The sequence below is a fragment of the Gymnoscopelus microlampas genome (assembly GCF_963454915.1).
Source record: "Gymnoscopelus microlampas genome assembly, chromosome: 1".
Classification (NCBI taxonomy): domain Eukaryota; kingdom Metazoa; phylum Chordata; class Actinopteri; order Myctophiformes; family Myctophidae; genus Gymnoscopelus; species Gymnoscopelus microlampas.
This window is the reverse complement of record NC_139962.1, coordinates 38883991-38905228: the sequence shown is the minus strand read 5'-3', so window position 1 is coordinate 38905228 and position 21238 is coordinate 38883991. Positions and strand designations below refer to the sequence as shown.

The 21238-nt window shown below is 43.3% G+C and overlaps 1 protein-coding gene across 1 annotated transcript in view; it reads right to left on the bottom strand.

Annotated features, from left to right (window-relative positions):
- The window catches only part of adamtsl3 (ADAMTS-like 3), a 156507-nt gene that overhangs the window by 45048 nt on the left and 90221 nt on the right, over positions 1-21238 (bottom strand). Inside the window, exons 5-9 of the mRNA XM_084041445.1 lie at positions 16957-17002; positions 15288-15524; positions 10329-10455; positions 1820-1894; positions 691-848 (exon numbers count right to left, since the gene is read on the bottom strand). Coding sequence (XP_083897571.1) covers positions 691-848; positions 1820-1894; positions 10329-10455; positions 15288-15524; positions 16957-17002 — 643 coding nt within the window. The remainder of the gene's footprint in view (positions 1-690; positions 849-1819; positions 1895-10328; positions 10456-15287; positions 15525-16956; positions 17003-21238) is intronic.

Here is a 21238-nt window from a genome sequence, read left to right as displayed (position 1 = left end):
CACTTAGAATCACTGCTAGATAGCTGTGAAGCTGCAGCCCACAGACAGAATGGATGGTGGGAGATGCTACTCTGGTAGTATGGTACCAGAGTAGCAGTATGACTGACTTTAATACTTAACTAGGAAAGGGAACATAACATAAAACGTATCATTTTCTAAACTAAACTTGCCTCATGTCCATAATGTAGACTAACTGCACTTGATGCATAATGGGCTGCCATCCAAATCCCCCAGGGTACTGTATACTAATTATATGATCTCACTGGTTCCATGTGAAAGACAGCATGTAGACACAGTGCTCCATTTCTGCATGTACAGTACTGTATGAGGTGGTTATAGTGGTGAAGTCATTGCACAATTGCTATAGTCCTGCTGACTATGTAAAGGCCCAATCGTGCTCATCTTTATTGTATCGTTGCCACATATGACAACAATGCAGTCGATACAAATAGGTTTAAAGTTGATTAGTTTTAACAGGCCTCTGCATCAACAATACCAACGCCTCCAGGCTGTTTGATTCAGACCAACTACCTAATGAAATCTCACTGTATTGCTAAACATTGCTCAAGCACGTCTTATTATTCTTTTCTGTTGTGTATATACAGTGATTAAGGTACATCAGGCCAGGCGCCAAATGGCTGCAGATTTGGTTTGGTTACACGTCTTGCGTCTCTCCCTCTACTGCCTCACCTTGATGTTGTAATCGGCACTGAGAGGTCCATGTGTCCTCAGGGTCTGCCTGTCTGTTCCTCTCTGGAAGTCCAGGGATGTGTTCCCTATCACATAGGAGCCTGTAGTCGCTAGACTGGTCTCTTCCCGTTTCCCCTGAAGAGAGACCGCCTCAATGACTGTGGAAGGAGAGAGAGAGGGAGAGAAAGAGAGAGAGAGGGAGAGAAAGAGAGAGAGAGAGAGAGAGAGAGAGAGAGAGAGAGAGAGCCTATGTTATTCATTTTCAATGAGAGGTGGGCTAGTTGATTAATCTCTCATTTTCAATGAGAGATTATTTGGGACGCGTGGAGAAGTTGAGGGGCGGAGAGGCAGGTGGGCGCGGTCCCATGAAATTCTCGCGGTCGTGCTCATTTGTGCACACATGCGCGGGCGGCAAGAGCTGGATTGTGGTCCGCTTTTTTCCCCCCGCTAGGCACAAGAGGACAAAACAATAATGTTCGCGGCACGATCCCCGCTGATCCAAGCGAGAAGCCCCGGGTCAACCAACCGCTCCCCGTCTGTAACGACCATTGTGAGTGCAATCAGTGCATATACGTGTCCATGTGTGTGTGTGTGTGTGTGTGTGTGTGTGTGTGTGTGTGTGTGTGTGTGTGTGTGTGTGTGTGTGTGTGTGTGTGTGTGTGTGTGTGTGTGTGTGTGTGTGTGTGTGTGTGTGTGTGTGTGTGTGTGTGAATGTGCCCATGTGTGTACGTTTCGTATACTGTATGCACAATCAGTGACAGCTGTGTTCATAAATCAATACTGTGCACTGAACACCTGCCAGCACAACAGAGAAATAGATAAGTTCAAAGATGTAGATGGCTCAGTGTGTGTGTGTGTGTGTGTGTGTGTGTGTGTGTGTGTGTGTGTGTGTGTGTGTGTGTGTGTGTGTGTGTGTGTGTGTGTGTGTGTGTGTGTGTGTGTGTGTGTGCGCGCGTGTGTGCGTGCGCGTGCGCGTGCATGCGTGCTTGTGTGTGTGTGTGTCTCATTACATTTGTCATTGAGAAAAAGTACATGTGGGTGTGGGTTATTGTACATGTAATCTGATAGAAATCCCATGGAAGTGATATTTCTCTCCTCTCCCCACAGTGCAAGCTGAGTCATCACTCACCGATGGAGTCAGGGCCTTTGGCACTGACTCGAAGAAAACGACTCCCCATGGGCACCTCCAACACCATCTTCACAGCTGCAGGGATGAGCACAGGGTCATGCAATCTGTGAGCAGCTAGACTAAAAATGTTAATCTTTATTAATATAATCCATTGAATTATCCAATATCATAGTCTAACCCAGGGGTCTTCAACGTTTTTCAGGCCAAGGATCCCTTAACTGAGAGAGAGGTGAAGCAGGGACCCCCACCACAGTATTAAATTATGTTTCAGATTAAAATTTTTCATAGATTTCATAGAAAGCGTCATAGACTTGTTTGACAGCACTATCAAAGTGTAAGAGTTGAGTTGGATTCATGTTAATGTGTATTTTAAGACAGTTGTTGGTTTGCTCCTGGTTAATGTAAAAAGAAAAGAAGATCCTATCACATAAAGATTTGGAAGCCCCCCTGTAGTAACTCTGAGGACCCCCTTTGGGTCCCGGACGCCCTGTTGAAGACCCATGCCCTTACATTTTCCCTTTTATGGTTTTCTCCAAAATGAAGTTAAATATTTCTGTTTAGTTATTGAAAATTACTTTTTTTATAATTAAAGTTTATAATGTTGTTCACATTATGTTTAGCTAATTTCACACCACCAAGTTAACAAATTCATAGCCACTTAAACCCTCTATTCTTTGTAAAACGGATCTGAGTTGCGACTGGACTTGGACCACTTTTTTCTCTCGACAGCTAATTTTGTTACCAAAACTAGCGTTCACGTTGTGAGCTTGTAAGGCTTGTATATCTGCTATTTTTGGCTAATGTTCCCCCCAGAATGTGGATGCTGGGGTTCAAGTGAGAATTCAACAGCAGAAAATAATAATAATCAAGTCCAATCAAAGTCTGAAATTAGATCAGTTACTTTTGTGGTGGAATTCTTTCTTAGTTGCTATTTATGTATTGTTCATGCAATCATTGTGTTCACAATCACAAGCGACAATTTAATAAACAGGGAGTGAGCAATGATCCTGCTGGCAGTTCATGTTGACCTTGATACTCCTGCCAGTGCAAAGAAAGGAGTGAAATGAGATTGCAAAAAGCTAAACTGTCAAAACAAGTCACTTTGACGTTAGATAAAAGTCCTGAAAGCCGTCTGGGGACTGAAGACCTAAGGTAGTAATGCATTATGCATACTGTGGGCCTTAGTATTGAAAGCAAAGTAAGGCATGATGATAACCTAAAATTCTGATTGTGCCTTCAAGTCTGAACACACTAACATAAAAATATGCATTAATGCATAACCAGACAAATGCATCACAACGGAATGCCTCTCATACAAGATTATCTTTTTTCTTTTTTTATCCTTTGGAGACACCTACAGTACTTACTGTACCTAATGATTCTGCAAGGACTGGGAGTGATTATGCAACTTTACGAGAACACAGAACATTTATTTCATAGACTCTTAAGATCTTAATGAAATGACCAGATGATGGACTTGCAAATAATGCAGCAACCTACAGTATGTCAATCAAGCTTAACCTCATGAACCTTAGACACTAGGGTGTCATGGTAGGCAAACATTCTGCAAAAAACGTTTGGCCAAATTAGGCGGGCATTCTGCAAAAAAGCAGATCTACAAGCTCAGAAGATCGTCTATTTTCGCTATTGACGTACAACAAAGTATCCTGTATACACAGGTTCCTTGTTTACAAACATTACTGGGAGTGTGCACATTCAGGGGGCAAAACAGCTTTGGCTGAAACACGCACAGCTGATTTGTCTCTAATGAGCAGTACGTGATTTGAGTCAGCTAGAGATATGAGCTCCAGTGCGTGATCACGTGACCTCAAGTATGCTGCATCAGAAGGGGCTTATACTCTAGTAAAATTTCAAAATACATTTTAAAAAAGTACATGTACAAGTAAGTACAAGTCTGTCTCAAACCACGAAGATGTGTTTCAGATATTGTCGCTGTCGGGCACTTTTCAGGAAATGGGAAAAAAGAACCTGTGTTCCAATAAATCCAATGTGGTTATTATTTAGTCACAAGGTGTTGTTAACACTTTTCATTGGTTCAATAATTATATAACCTACAGACACACTTAACCAAAGTCACTTTCAATTAGAAAATATCAGATCTAGATAATCAGCTATTTTTGCTACTTTTGTGTGACACTGAAGTATGACAAAGTAAAACATTAAAAACTATTTTGAAAGGGAAAGAGTGCTCCATTGCACCCCCTAGTTGCACAGAAACTAGCGTGTGTGTGTGTGTGTGTGTGTGTGTGTGTGTGTGTGTGTGTGTGTGTGTGTGTGTGTGTGTGTGTGTGTGTGTGTGTGTGTTTGCGCGCACGTGCGTGTGTGTTGTGTGTTAAGTATTATGACATATGACATTATAATACAATGGCTCTCAATATCACATATTATTTGAAATCGAGAGACACAAACAAGGAGAGCTTGTGTATCTCATGTTTAGGTACCTCCAGTGGCGTCAGTTCAGCAAAAGCTAAGGTATGGCAGCATGCACGCGACCTCATGCACGCGCGCGCAGCGCGCGTGCATGAGGTCACCCGCGCGCGCGCGAAGCGCAAATTTTTGTGCGGTTCTGGGCGGGTTGGGTTCGTTTTTTTCCAGTTTCTGGTTACTTTATTTCGGTTTTAGGGTTAGGATTCGGGTTAGGTTAGGGTTATGTTATTTAATTCTTATTTTTGCCTGATTTTCCCAATTTATTATGAAAAAAGTACTTATTTTTTTTTTCTTCCCTGGAGCCAGGGTATGGCAGCTGCAATAGCCTGCCATACCCAATTGACGCCCCTGGGTACCTCGTTTTAATAAGTAGACATGCAGGGTTTTGGATGGTAAAAGATGCTGACTAAGGATTTGAGCTGAAATGCATTCACCTTTAACTAAAGGCGTTCAACAAGGCTACAGTGCAGTCTGTGAGTGCAGACTTTAGTTTGTGTCTGTATGCTTTCAAGTCTGTTTTATTCTGTATTCAATTACATACATTATGAGGCATACAAGTTATTGATAGACAGACATTAGGAGATGTATGTATATCTTGTGTAAAAGAAAAAAGAGAGGACATGCTGGATTCTAAGTACATTCTGCCAATGGTTTTAAAAGATAATACATATGTCTTTAGTGTGGTGAGTGGTAGGATCCCCCATGCTGAAGACATCTACAAAGTATAGCTGCGCTGCAGTGTTAAAGAACATTACAGACCAAAAGCTTATCCCCATATGTGCTATGAATTGTCACGGTGAGAATTGCACTGCTATGCTGTCATGAGAAGCTTTAAGCTCCTCCATACGGTACTCATAGACAGTACATGTCTGTGAGACATGTGTCCAAACTACAGAAACTATTTACTGCTGTGAATCAGTGAAACTGCCGCCTGTTCAAATCTGGGCTCTTTCACACTAAGCATGTTTTTCTCTCTGTGGTTGAGAGGAGAGGCGTAGTAACGAGGCGAGACCTTTATAGACAAGTCGAGTGCTAATGCTATTTTCCGCACTTTAAGAACACTACTTTTCCGTCTGGCAACAAATGGTTGCTACGTCCAACAATTAAGCTTGTCTGGCTGCCAGCCAGCAGCTTTGCTGCCTCAGAAATAATTACGCTTGGAAAGAGAATCGGCAAGTCTGAATTTATAGGAGCAATGAAATAAATTCAAGTCCAGCCTTTTGGTTTGGTTGACCCCCCCCCCAAAAAAAAGAAACGTAAGAAAAAAGTGGAGAGGAATGTAAAACCACATATTTCCTAAAAAATAAATAAAGAACAGCAACAACAACTTTAAAAACTAATTTGGGGAATGAAACATGGATAAGCAGGTATGAGATCATTTTAGGCAAGTCTGCTAAAACTTTAAACTACGGGTTTGGGGAATACCGCAGCCAATTCATATTCCAAATTTATATTCCAAATATAATGACTGATAAATAGCAGAGTCATGAATAATGGATGTGGATGAACGAAAGTGATGCTCTGTGTGCATGTGGGGGTAAATAAAAGTAAGAGTCATGGGCCTAGCTAAGCCTGAGTGACCATGGGTCATTAACGGTATCCATCCTCCTCTTTTGGAATGCTAAAGTGCCTACAGCGAGTGCACAGGGAGCGGGGGAAAAGATACAAATAGGAAAATGGAGAGCCAGATAGAGAGAGCGAGAGAGAGAGAGATAGAGAGAGAGAGAGAGAGAGAGAGAGAGAGAGAGAGAGAGAGAGAGAGAGAGAGAGAGAGAGAACATGAGGGGTGTGAGGAATCTGGCAGAGGGCCAGATGCTCATTAGGAGCTTTGACAGTGAACTGATGATAACCAGAGGGGAAAGTGAACATCTCCTCTCTCCTTTCAGGAAATGAGTGATATGTGTGCTTGGAGATGCATGCCCCCAGGTTCAACAGGCTTCTGATAAAGGATTACTCAAGGACCACTGACAGGTTGGGGCCGCATGACGATTCAAAGTGGACTGAGATCACCTCAGTATTTTTGCCCAAGCATGGCTGGGTGTGGTATGTGGAATTCAGAACATGACAGATCTTTCATGCAATTGTCATGGATTCGTTCAGGTGCGGTGCTCAGATTCATAGTATTGTAATGTATGCCACCAGACAAACTCTTTCCATGACCCTTCATGGACACAACCTCGGCCCTGAGGCCAGTTTACCACTCTGAGCCATTCAAAGCCCCCAGAATCCACAGCCTCTTAAACCCAACCTCAAATCCCAGGAGCCCTCCTGTCCACTGTCAGAACTATACAGAGCCAAACAGCCCAGCAATGTGATTAGTGTCAAGTGGCACAATACTCTGCCAGCTCCTCGAAGGCCCCCACAGGAAAGCATCATATCATCAGGGCCCTCTGTGACTTATTGGATAGACACTCTTTTATTAAAGCCAGAGTAATGTGCTTGGATTGAGTTACCCCTCAAATCTGCTTGAACAGCCACTTTAAAAGAGCAGGCTTGATATGTTGTGAAGAACAGCTACCTCTGGTCACTGAAATGAACCCTTGCAGCATCTCTTCCTTGTCCCACTCGATGATTTTGTTCATTGTGAGGAGAGAAGGGTGGGGGATGCAGAATGAGGAGGGGGGGGGGGGTGAGGACAGATGACTTAACGACTTAAACCCTATATTCTTAAGTTGACTGGGCTCCCCCATGGTTCTATCCAGGGTCCCCTCCCTGTATGCCTCTACCAAATCTCCAAGCCGAAAATAGCCAATCTATAAGTTCACAACATGTCGCATGGCGACTCGTTGTGTGCTTATAGATCTGCTATTTCCGCAGAATGTTCTCCTATTATGACATTCCCAGAATAGGGACGCTAGGGTTCATGTGGTTAAGTACAACTGGCAGTCACAGACAAGCCCGATGCTGAGGACCAGAGCTCTCCAAAAACAATATAAAGTCTCTTTCCACTGCGTAGGCCCTGCTCCATCCCAACTCGTGGAGAGCTACAAAGGCAGCCTTGTACTGGGCATGATGAAGGGATGCTGGCTATGGTACTGGGAAATGCGGTAACATGCTAGATTAGGTTTGGGATGGTTAAGACAACAATATAAAAGATGCCCTTTTAACACAGGACTGGTTCTTCAGTGTCAAGAGAAGTTCAAGTTTTCAAAATACCGGCTACATGCTTAAACTGAAATATTGAACGTTAAAAGACTTCTAGGTAATGATTCACTGCTTTGTATTGTGTATATGCAGTCAAGTTCACAACTTTTTCACAAGATGTCTTTCCTAGAAATCCCTTATGTCTGTACGTATATAGTAGAGGCATCAAAAATAATGTTGCACTAAGTGACAATTACACCAAATACCTCCCCGAAAATTAAAATCGAAATATTCACATGGTTACTGGCTGGGATGTCTAATACAAGTGTTTATAAGGTTATCCAGGTTTCCATTTCCACTCTCCGAGAACTGCCAGGACAAGTTAATTTAAAGTATTTTATACAATAGGCCTACCTCAGCTGGAGGGCCAGTAAATGGAGTATGCAAATCTATTATGTGTGCCAATATCTACTTCATTAACCTTTTAAAAAGGAAAATCCGGATGGCACAGGATTAAAGTTCCTTCAAGTAGTCCACGGCGCCTCAGGCTTGGCCGAGCGCTCCAACAAATACAATTGGCTGTGTTCGCGGGTGAGAAGCCGGCAGGAGATGGCATTCTTTGTGACTGCACTAGTGACTCCTACAGGTTGGTCGGAACACCTGTTCAGCGGGGAGTGGAACTGAGAGGGCTAGTGTGTCCCTCTGCACATGTAATGTCCTCCCGGTCAAACTCCTCACTGTCAGATGATAAGAAGCAGCTGGCGACGTCATGTGTATCGGAGGAGACAAGTCGTCATCCTCCCCAGACCAACAGTAGTGGTTGGCAGTGACAGGGACTATACACACGGGGGAAATTGGCATAATGATAATTTGGTGAGAAAAAAATTAAAAGATCTAAAGCAGTTTGTCAAAAAAAGAGAAAGAAAAAAAAGGAATTGGATTTTCACCCTTCAAATTAAGTGAAGAAGAAAATAAAATGAATGGCTGCGCAAGTAGAGTATTCAGTCTATGTGATCCAATTGACCCATTGTCAGCCTTCTGATTGGTCCCTGACGGACTAACCAGCAGGCTCTTTCTGCCTTGTTCTACCCTGGTTCCGCCTTATGGTTGTTTATGTGGAATTTGCTAAAACATTTAAAAACATCATTTATGCCCAGTCACTACGCACCTGAGATGTTCCTTTTTACTGAGACCAAGTTTAAAATAAGAACTGAATACACTGAATATCAATATGAAGCAACTGAAAAACCTGTTATTTCAATGCTAGTGGATAGAGAGAAGGGATTGTTGTCCAACAAAGGAACAGCAAACAAAGAGTGGGAAGAGGCAGCTAGATACTGTCAAATGTCTGTTCACTTTATGTAAAGCCTGATTATGCTTCAATGGCTGTGTCATGCAATGTGTCACTTGTGTTTTTTGTGTGTATGACACTTGTATTTTTCCAGTTTAAGTCTCAAGACACTTTGTTGCTATATTATAGACCAATTATTTGTTTACCAACATTGAGACTGGATGCACAGGTGATTGTTTCATGCAATCAATTCCCAACCTGTTGTTTCGGGTTGCGCTGGTTTCAGCGCACCCCAACCCCCTCTTGTGTGTTGGCTAGTGAGACGCGTCGTAGCTAGACCTGACAGAATGGGTTTCATTTGGAGCCAGTATGACATTTGGAGCCAGTGTGACGTCGTCTGTTAAGGGGTCTATATAGCAGTCTTTAGTCTGGTGAGTAGCTCAGAGAATGACATTTCCCTTATAAATGAGATACATCCTTATGAAAAAGTGACTGCTAGCCCCTAAACTAAAACTTTAAATCAAACGTTATTATGATTATTACACCAAATAATGTAGTTGTTGTTTTTACCTAGATACTGTGCGTTTTTTGTTATTATACATAATGTATACACAGTAAGTAATGAATCACCTCTCAAAATGTAGTTGTGTGTAATATCTCATGATAGGATTAATAATCCAAACTGAATCACAATGTTGTAGACCAGAATCTAATATCAATTCAAGGACCAATATACTCTTGGTATTTTGTATTGTAATTCATGTTTCTAAGTATTTTTGTGCAAACAAATAACACTTCATCACAGAAAATGCGGCCAAGACGCAATTTAATCTCTGTGCATAAATTTGATGAAAGCCTGCAAGTGAAAAGAACCACTGAGGCATCAATGGCTCTGCTCCATCTGCTTGTGGGTGGGTGGATGTAGCCAGATGGCATGTTAATAGCTCATGATAAATAAACGGTGGAGGCTATATCGGAGGACCAGGCCTGCACTGAGAGTGAGCCTGGGGGGAGGGGGGAGGGGGGAGGGGGGAGGGGGGAGGTGACAAGCCACAGCCAAGGCAGGTGACAGCACCAGAAAAGTGGAGAGGTTTATTATTTAACCACCACAGAGCCAGAAGATGAGGCTCTTTTCTCACCACTTATGAGCCTCTTTGGCTAGAGGCACAGGAGCATTGGTGCAAACAGTGTTTTCTCAATGCGACGGACACAGGGACATTTACTCAAGTACTGTACTTCAGTAAAATGTTGAGGTACATTTACTTTTGAGCTACTACTAATTGAGCATTTCCATTTTTCAATACCTTGTCCACTACATCTCAGAGACATTTTACTCCACTCCAGTTCCAAGTCACTTTCATTTATTATCATTTATAAAACATACAATAACCACTTTTAACCATTAAGCAGTATTTTCTCAGCTATTCGAAAGAGCTTGTAGATCAGCTATATATTGTCTTTTCTTATTTCAGTTATTTAACTTTTGGTGCTTGGTACTATATTTTGATGCCAATAATTTAACTCATGTAGACTTTTGAACGTACAGTAGGGGCCTTTTACTTGTTAACAGAGTATTTCTACATTGTAGTATTGCTACTTATTCCAGCACTGCCTATTGAAAAAACAGAGATAGAGAAAGTGAGCGTAATTCAAGGGGGATTAGCACAGTTTGTAGCATATACCTACGTTCTTCTGGTGAGACGTGTGGCAGAGCCTGTCCACGCACCAGTCGACAAGTAGATCCATCTCCACCACAGACTCCACAGTTATCCTCTCTGGCCCCGCTACCCAGCTGCCGATCACAGCCCACCTCCTAGAAACACAACAAAACACACACACACGCACACGCGCACACACACACACACACACACACACACACACACACACACACACACACACACACACACACACACACACACACAGATTGGAGATGGGTATTAACACGCACGCAGCACACACGCTCACACCCACCCACCCATTCACGCATACAGTACAAACATACACACTCATGCCCACACAGCCTTGTGTGAATATAGACTATAGTGACATGTTGCTGAAGCAGAGTGACACACACACACACACACACACACACACACACACACACACACACACACACACACACACACACACACACACACACACACACACACACACACACACACACACACACACACACACACACACACACACACACACACACTCACCAGCGCTGCAGGTCAAGGCATCCTCGACTCCACTCTACATTCAGGAAATTCTATTTATTTTCGTTTCTCTGTGTACGCCATGGGTTTTCATGTTGCTGTGTGTGGTGTATTATTAATCCATATACAGTGCATGCACTAGAAGGGGGACTGGCCTCATTCTGTCAGTGGCAAGTCCCAACTACAATACCCTCCACTCCACTCGGCTGCTGTATTCATCACCCTATGCCTCCCCACAGCTGGGCAGGCACTGCCGGGCATACCTTGGCCTGCTGTGCTGTGCTGTGCTGTGCCATGCCGTGCCCATGCAGTGACCTCTGTCCGCGCCACGGTCTAAGTTTCCCCTAACAGCTTTCAGCCACACCATGTGTCTCTGGTTAGTGCTGTAAAGTACCTGTCCTGGACGTGGCTGAGTTGGACCACTCTCAGACACTAAGCAGTGTGGCTTTCTCTACTGCGCCGCAGTCCAAGAGCGCACTCAGGAGAGGCCCGCGGCTCGTGCGGACGAAACCCGAGCATGTGCTCCCTTACCTCATGCGTGCATTTTGGAGAGACAGAAAGCAGTGCCTTCACCTGCCGTTGGCTGGCATTGCAAGACAGAGCTGGAGTCACACAGGAGCTCTCATAGCTGCCGTTAGATGATACTCACCTTCATGCTGGAATGTAAAGCCAGCACGGAGGCCCGATGAAACGAGCTACATAAACTCAATCCATCAACTTCACAACCATGAAGGTCTCTTTTCCATTACCAGACCTTTGCTTGCTTGGGGTATAACTTGGTGTACAGCAGCCTTCTCTGTCTGCAGACGTTGATAAACACGCTATCACTCTCTCACAGACAGCAGTCTATAAAATCTGAAGGGATAACTTTGTGTTTGTGTTTCTCTGTGTGCGTGCGTGTGTGCGTGCGCATGTGTGGGTGTTGGGGAATGCCTTTTATAACTGTAGACATAGAAGAATTTCTACAAAGGTAGAACTTATGGTTAGCAAATTAAAAACATGAATCGAAATGGTTTTCTTATTGTATTTATGTTGGAGATCAGCACACTGGAGAAACAAAACTTCGTTTTTTGTTTGTTTTTTAACAAAGTGTCTGTTTTTGCTCGCCTGTGCTGAACTAAAATAACCTATATGATGAGGCCGCAGACCCGGAGAAAGCAGATATATGGGCCAGGCAAATATACAGCCTAGACAGATTCACAACCCTGACCAAATTAACCATATTAAAACCACAACCCCAGCATCACTATTCTGAGGGGAACATTCTCGGAAAATAGCAGATCTACAAACTAGCAATGTGTCGTGTTGCACTTGCAACACAGTGTGAGCTTGTAGATCAGCTATTTTTGGCGACCAGTTTTGGTGTAGAGGGGAAAAATAGGGTCAACTAAGCATTAGTTTACTTTAAGTAGCCTATAGGTGGTTTAAGTGGTTAAACTCCAAAGGGGTGAAGCTTAGCACAACATCAAAACTGGAAGATGATAACCAAGTTCTCTATCAAGCTCTATTTCACCTATATAATACCACTACAATAGTGATAATAATCACTGGAAAACAAGACATGTGTGCTCACTGTACTGACAGAAGCGGGCTCGACCACTTGTGCGATAGCCACGCTGTTGACTCTGAGTTGCACACTGATCAATCTTGGGTAAAGCGTGGCCTGCTTCCTGATCTGAAGGCCCGCCCACTTGTAGCCAATGTGCATAGGTTCTCAACGCGGCTCCCGACAGATTCAAGCGCAGCTCTGAATCTGTTCTTGAGATATTACACACTGATAGGATAGGAAACAGTTATAATCTATTTCAAAATTGCACATGCTGGTAGTACTTGACAATTAAAGTAAATGAGACTACGTTGAGTTGACAACATCCATCCGTATCTATCTATGAAATGTATTTCTGCTCTCGAATATTGTTAACAAACTTTTTAAAATAGCCATTTAAAATAATCAATATTGAGCAACTGCATGGCCTAAAATGTTATCAGAAGCTGTTTCCGGATAACAGTCGTCAGGCAGAGCAGAGTCGTGAAACTGCCTAAGCCTGTGCTCCGGGTCTGCAGGTCCCCTTCTCAAAACAACCACCAGAAGAAACACTTTTTGTGTGTGACCACCTCATATTTACATTAGGAGTCGTCACGTCACCAAGTTAAATGCTGAGCATGAGATCCCACTTTCCTTAATAAACAAATTAATAAAAAAATAAGAGTCAACAAGCCATTGCACTGAGCCTCGAATTGTGATGTATATAATATATTTGATTGGTCCCCTTGGTCACAATGAGTATAAGGGGGCATGAACTTGCTGTGCAGTCCTCTATAGCCACACCCTGAGGAAGACATGTTCTCAAAACCAGTCGGCGTCTTTGGCATTTTATTGTTTTTAATATGTAGCCCTGTCGTCTAATTGCTTGAGTGAGCTTCAAGTTTGCCCTTTTGATGGGACCCCTCTTCATCATCAAGCCACCGGCACAATTGTGTATCTGCATCCGTTCATCTGTCAGCCATGTTTACCAGTACAGTAGTGGGCCCTCTCAATGGAGAACAAACAATCAAGCCTTAACACTCTCCAGTCTCGCTTTCACGATCAAGAGACCAAGGCTTCACATTCCATGGGAAAATTAGCCATACAGGACCATTTGTGTACAGTGAACGAAGGAAGCAGTCATTACTACTGTACATGCACGCACGCATGCAGTAACACAGGCACACACCCACCCACATCCATTATAGTGTACACACACACACAAGCACACGCACACGCACACGCACACGCACACGCACACACACACACACACACACACACACACACACACACACACACACACACACATATCCACGCACACACACATATCCATGCACATGCGAGCGCTCACGCGTGCACACGCATGCACACACACACACACGCACACACACTAAGATCACATAAACAATGTGGAGGCATTAAGGGCAATTTTACTAATGGTCTGTGACCAGGGTCAGGCAGTGACCACAGAGAATGCTGCATGCACAGTATGGGTCCATTTGGTTCCTTTTGCACAGTCTCATAGTTAAATGAACACTCTGGATTTTACGGTGTGGTAACACACTGATACCATGACAAATGTAAACACCAGAGATTTTCACTCACGTCTGCCGCAGTGGAGAGCCCATTATGGCTCCATCATGTCATTTATACATAATATTGTTTTATTTTTCACTCAACTCAATAGACAATGTTGTGACTGAGGCAATCAGTGACTGGCTGAAAGTGGAAGCCTTTCGAAGAAGAAGAAAAGAAAAAAAAACAACGCCTTCCTGCCAGTGAAAATGTGCGCGTTATTGTAATGTCATCAAAGCGTTGTGGGATTTGGGGATGACAGCTGAAGACGGGGATTCATGTAAGCCTCTTAGGGAGTGCTCTATAAAGATATCAGTGGCAGTGTAATGTCTTCCTCCTCCCTCTTCCAGGGAAACAGCTGTATTGTGTGCTGGTGTTGGAGCACTACACGGTTTGGGGGATGGGGGGGGGGTACATAAAGAGTCTATTTCGTCTTTGTGCATCAGGTGGAGGAATTCTACTCCCTCCCACCTTCCAGCTCCCCCCTGCCTGATCTCCTGTTGGCTGCTCCTGAGGCAGCAGATGGGGCCTCTCCCCCTCTCTCTCTCTTTCTCTCAGCTTTTCCTGCTTTCTCATTTTCACTCTTTCCTATCTCTTCTTTTATCTCACCCACTCTGTTCCCATCTACTCTCGCTGTCAGTCTCATCTGTTTTTTAGTTTTCCCTCCTTTTCACCAGTTTACCTATAGCAGTGAATGTTTTCTAGTGCAGCAGCTATGGGCCGTGCAGCATCTAAATAATTATTTTTGGAAAATGGGTCTGCGCTTTAATCACACAGCCAGCCGATGGGAAGGGATGAGGTCAACGGTAGAAATCCTGCCCCTATGCTTCCTAAAAGAGCATTGTCCCACACTAAAAATGTGGTATAATTATGACACAGGTGGACCAAAGCAAAGCTACAACATTCAAACTCATCATATCGTGATGGCCAGTTTTCGACATGCTCACTCTGATTATTGGCTGTATCATAGAGAACTCCTGAGTATTAAGACTGAGTCATACTTTGTCATACGATGGTGTTGCATGCCAAAAACAGCCAATTTACAAGCTCACAGCGTGGGCGCATCACTTTGTGAGATGGAGTTTAAATTAAGCACTACACTGCAGATCAGACGATTCAGTTGCATGAAACATATGACTATACTGGGTGAGGTTCTTTTCCACAAAGATGTTAATCTGAAATGAGGTTGGTGGGAAAATAATTGATTGTTGTTCTCTTGTTGTTCTTTCTGTTGTTAAGTAATTGCAGGAACTCGTTAAATGCATCACATCGTGTTGAGTCTAATTGGACTGAAATTAATGACACACACTGCTGACACGCATGCTAATTAACGAATAGAATTACCTGACACACTCCACTGATGCACATGTCGAAGGCTTCAGCTCTGCAACGCGTTCCATCGAGCACCTTGGGGGCTAGTTCCACTGTGAGGCTCCGTCCTTTGGCCTGGCAGCGCAGGGCGCACGGCGCTGTGGGGTCATAGGGCACCGGAACCCAATCATATGCCACACCCTGGTACTTGATGTCATTATGAGCCGAACACTGTTGCGATCGGAAATCTCCCGATTCTGGTGGGCAGTCCTGAGGAGAGGAAAGGAGAGGGGAGAGGAGAGGTAATGAATGGGAGAAATAAACAAGAGGCAATTTGAAGAAGAGAGTCACGGAGGTGATGCTGTATATAAGAAGTGAACAGCCTAAACCCCTGGATTTTCCTCATAGAGTTGAAAGCTGTTTTAGATCAATAGGCGAAGGCTTGCTTCACTGGGCAACATCTAACAGCCTGTCAGCAGCCAATAACTCTGATGCAACCTCTCCTTGACTGAGTGCTTGACACATCGATCCTGACACTACTGTACATCTACACTCAGTCACTCACACAAACACACAGTAACTCATCCTAAAAATCAGCTGAATGCCAATCCCACAGGCTTGACTAAACAGAGTTTCCGCCACAGCCTTGCTTCTATCCGCCTAGAGGGGAGAGGTGGGGTAAATATTATCCCGGGGAACTCTTCCCACCGACCGTGATTGAAATCATGGGCTCTCTACAATAAATCCAGACGTTGTACCACTTCAATGGTGGAGGGAGAGGAATAGGACTTGTGTCCCTTTGATACAAAATAAAAACCTTGTGAAAATGTCTGTGGTTAATTGTCCCTGGTGCTGGATGTGTGTCTGTGTGGCTGTGGGCTGTGGCTGTGCGGTCTGTAGCGCTGTAGTACCAGAGACCTGACATGAGAGGGGAGTGTCTGGGGTTCCTGGTGGATCCAATAAAAACTGCTGATTTTACCAGATGGTTCACCGTGAAAGACCGTCAGAGGGGATTAGTAACATATAACATGAGGTGGGAGGCCTGCTTCCATCTTTCTGTTAGAGGAACACAGCTAATGCATCCCATATTTCCTCAGCAGGCATAAAACTTACATTACATATTTACAATCATGGCCTGGGTGGATAGCCAGGTCTAATGGGCTGGAAGGTGTCCATTATTTTCATATAAGAGACAGTATAACTGGACACCTCATGAAGGATTTTATTGCCTAAATGTTTTATTCTTCCAAATTAGCACACTGGCCACATTGTCTCGAACCTTCCATTAGTGGCCAAAACAACAGGAATTATAAGCTTAATAAAAGATACTAGTTTGAAACAATTTATGTCAAATTTGCAACACCAGCAGTTAAATAAATCTCTTTAGATTTCTTTCCTCTGCAAATAACGTACTCGGGATTAATGTAAGTCAAGATAAGAGCAAGATTCAACATGATTATTCTTATTGTTAACCACTTAAGCCCTATTTAATAGTTCAGCTATTCAAAAATACTACAAGATCAGTAGCTCACAATGGGTCGCATTGTGACGCGTTGTGAGCTTGTAGATCTGCTATTTTTGAATCGGTTTGGGATCTCGCTCTTCCTGGAGAAATGTTACTTATTTTTTAATGTGACAGTTGCCTATACTGATATGCCCAAAAGGGATGTCAGGATTAATGTGGTTTAAAAATCAGACTCACCATATTGCTGCAGGTTCTGTAGCGGATGTTTTTGCCCTCGCAGTTTCTGCAGAGCAAGCCAAAGCAGGAAACACTATTAACACTAACAGAAACCAACAGGTAAGAAAATACATGAACTAGATTGAAATGAATCATGCACCAAACAAAAACAAGTGTCTACATGAACCCCTAGCGTACCTAGCATTTCGTTCTGGGCATTTCCTATTAGGCAAAAATAGGCAAACATCTGGCTAGAATAGCAGATACAAGCTCGTAACGCACCGCAACGCAACGCACCGCAACGCAACGCCTTATGAGCTTGTAAATAGGCTATTTCCACTATTTGACATACTATACTATAACAGGGTTTAAGTGTTTTTTGAAAGACATCAACTATTGTTTTTAAAGAAATTATCGAGTTCATAAGAGTTCTGCCTATGAGAAGATGTCAGGGCCACAATTGGATCTGACAGTGGTCTAATTCTCAACTCACAGAACTAGATATTGAATGAACACACACAGACAAACACACGCACACATACACTTGTCAATCTGCAGTACATGTCACCTGCCAACACACCTCTATCGGCAAGCAGCCACCTCACTATTTCCCTCAGGCTCTGTCTGAGCCTAAACTATCAAATGAAACAGAAAGCGCAGATATAGTATATATGGAAATGCACACAGGCTCGCACACACGCACGCCCATACAGAAACACACTCACACACAGTGTCAGAATGAACCTGAGCCCTGTGTGAAAAGTGCCCTCTCCCCACTGACAGAGTGGATATGCTGTTAAATCCGTTCCACCTTGTTACTAACAATAACAACACTCTATCTCTGGGTGTGCATTAACTGCTCAAAGTGCGCATTTTCACCACCAGCTAACGATAACATTGGTATTGGTAGCAGCTCATTTGTCCTGGTGTGAAAAGGGACCAGTCTAGTCTGCCATCCAGAGCAGATATTGTAGACCACACTTAAACCATTCAACTGGTTCGAAGGAAAATCAGGCAGTGAGACCAGTGAGCAATGTCTCCTTATTAATGAAGCAATTAATTTCTTTCTCCCTTTGAGATGCACATATCGTTCAAGCATGATCGGACATTCTGTTTGTGTGCTATGTCTGTTCATGTGCAAGCATTTGTGTGTGTGTGTGTGTGTGTGTGTGTGTGTGTGTGTGTGTGTGTGTGTGTGCGTGCGTGCGTGCGTGCGTGCGTGCGTGCGTGCGTGCGTGCGTGCGTGCGTGCGTGCGTGCGTGCGTGCGTGCGTGCGTGTGCGTGTGTGTGGACCATGCATTCAGGGTCTGGGAATGTCTACAGCCATGGCCATTCATCTTCTCCTGAACATACAGTACTGAGCCAAATAAAGACAACAACAGTGTGGAGGGCTGGAGGCCTGGGCAGGTTTCTTTCAGGATAGAGGACAGTAATAACAACTAACAGCTCAGTGATGTCAATGCTGAAGGTATAATGTACTTGACTCATTTCAATTTTTCCGCACCATCTCCGTCCATTCACCACTTTGGTCACAGCAAATGGAATTTGCTGTGTATCTTCATGCTCCCTAAGGATGAACCATACAGATTTTGGTGGCCCCATGGTCTTTCCTCTAGCGCCACCCTAATTTTCCACATACAAGTTATCTCAAATGGTTATGGGCAAATTGTTATGAAACTTGCTGAGTACATTCATGCTCTCCAAATTATGAACCCTAACCAAATTACTTAACGCTTAAGTATAAGTACTTCTTAAGAGCTTTCTTAAGAAGCAAACAGGTTTCCCAAAAGCCTTCTTATCCTATGTAGATCTTTCATAAGAGGCAGTAAGGTTCATATTATAGCCTACATTGATTAAGAGGAAGTCATATAGAGTAAAAAAAATGAAACAAGGGTATTGTTACCAACAGCATTAAAGCTTGTTCATTTTCAGCGTTATTGTATTGATGGGCAGAGTACAATCCCACTTGTTCCAGCAAAACTTAATTTAATTTGTGAGCACTACTTGTGTGGAACAATCGTTTAGTCTGGCATCGATTGATTGGACAGGTCCGGTTAAGATGCTTCTTACAGAGCCTTCTTAGTGGTTAGCTGTGGTAAGAAGGGCACTAAGAGCGTGAAACACCCATAACTTAAGGCAGCCTTCTTACCGGAGCCTTCTTAAGGAACATTCTTGACTCCCTAAGTCATAGATATTCAACTGGCGGCCCGCGGGCCACGTGCGGCCCGCGAGGAGCTTACTTGTTTTTTTTCATAATTATTATTTACTAGACCATACCCGGTTGGCGCAGCGCATCCGTGGGGGGATATGCGCACATGATCTGGCAACCCGGGAGGCAGTTCGTCCCATAGCTGGGCAGCACCGTAACCATGGCGACAGTGTTTGACACAAAAACGCTAATAAGAACCTGAGATTTGATGAAATTGAAAAACGGGCTTCACAGTTAAGTTCAGATGGTAATGGTCAATGGCTGTGTGCAAAATCAGAGCAATTGCTCCAGCCAGTGAGGAGAACCGGGTAGCTTCACCTACCACTACAGAGAGACAAACAGACAGAGGTTACTAGAATTATAGTAGGATGTAAATATATGTTCGTTTTTATGTTATCAAACTTAAAACAGTACAAATTATTTATCCTTCATTAGTTCTTGAAAGGCCATCTTTCATTGGAACTTAACTTAGAACCTTAAATAGAACCGAATTAGACCGAATTAGACCCGAAAAAATGTTGATTTATATTGGTCAAATAGAACCGAATTAGACCGAATTAGACCCGGTCTAACGCGCGCAAATTGTGTGGCCCCCAACTCCAAATTATTTTACAGTTGTGGCCCCCTGCCTAATCTAGTTGAATACCCCTGCCCTAAGTAGTAGTCTCTAGCACCACCCTTAGGCCAAAATACAAAACATTTCGTACCAGCTGGATTAAAGTACCAATTTTAGTGACCCCATGGCCTTTCCTCAAACACCTCCTGCCACTAATAATAATTAGATGTTTTACTTTTCGTTTTCTATTTGCCCCACCACTGAGAGTGTGCGCCTCTAAGGATGGCAGTGTCGATCGGTTTAAACTCAGGCGGCAAGGATCCGGTTTTGACAATGAAGTCTCATTAATGGCCTAAAGGATGCCGCTATTTCCACTCCTGCTGGTTGCAGAAGAATTAAGACTCTTTTCAAGTGAATGGGTATTTGGCCATACTTTACACTTGGTTTCATTACTGTAGTAAACATTTTCATAAATACTTTATGTTTTCAATCGCTATTTCAACTCATTCACTGCCAGAGTAAATAAGTCAGCCACTGCCAGCGATTTTTCGTTTTCCTTACCTTTTCAACTAGTCACAGAATATTTATAATATCTCCAGTATGATCGATCCCCCAATCGTTGCTAAACACAGAGGGTTTCTCTCTGCTTCTGCGGGGAAAAAAATGTCATCGCGACCCCCCGTTCGCTTGTTATAGGCCGTTGAATATAGCATGTCTCGTCAAAAATGCATAGTTCTGTGTGGAGTTTGTATGTTCTCCCCGTGTCCCCTAGGATAGGTACCCTCACAAAAAAAATGTCAGTTCTGGGCTCTCCCTAGGCTGGCAGAGGGAGAGTAGCGCCCAGGATAACATAGGCAATAGTGAAAAAAAAAGAAGAAAAAAAAGAAGCATAGCATAGCATAGTAAAAGCAGGGAGGTGAGATACAGGCGTTTTTCCAAATCGAAATGGCGGTGTGGGCTTTGGATAAAAACACGTCACACACGCCAATGGCAGAGAATGAGTTAATATATATATAAAGTCTTCTTTCAATTACCACGAAATGCGTTTTTGTAAATCATGGTCCCATTCATTTTAAAATTGATGATAAAGTATAGGGCTTCTACTGGTGAAGTGAAGATCCACCATCGCTGTCCTTCCAGTCAATAGCATTCGTTTCGGTTGCTTTTCGGGACCGGAAATTCTAAGATGGTGGATTTGAATTTGGTGAAATAATTGCTTCAAAACGTGTCTTTAGAAACCAATGGGTGATGTCACCATTCCCTGTGTCAATAGTTTCTTCTTTATAGTCTATGTACAAACTACTTTGGTCTGGTTGGCTGTAATGAGCAGCACGGTCTCTAGGGGCCACTAGTGGGGCTTTTAGATCCTTGTTTTTTTTTATTCAAAGATGCTAATGGCTTGCAGTTACAGACAGATACCATCTTGCACCATTTTTGTCTTTTTCTCTAACTGAATGTCTAACATTTTCTTCCAGTCACTCTGAAAGCTAACTCAGCTGCTGGTTCATGTATATCCTATTTTCTAACACTGCTCTCTT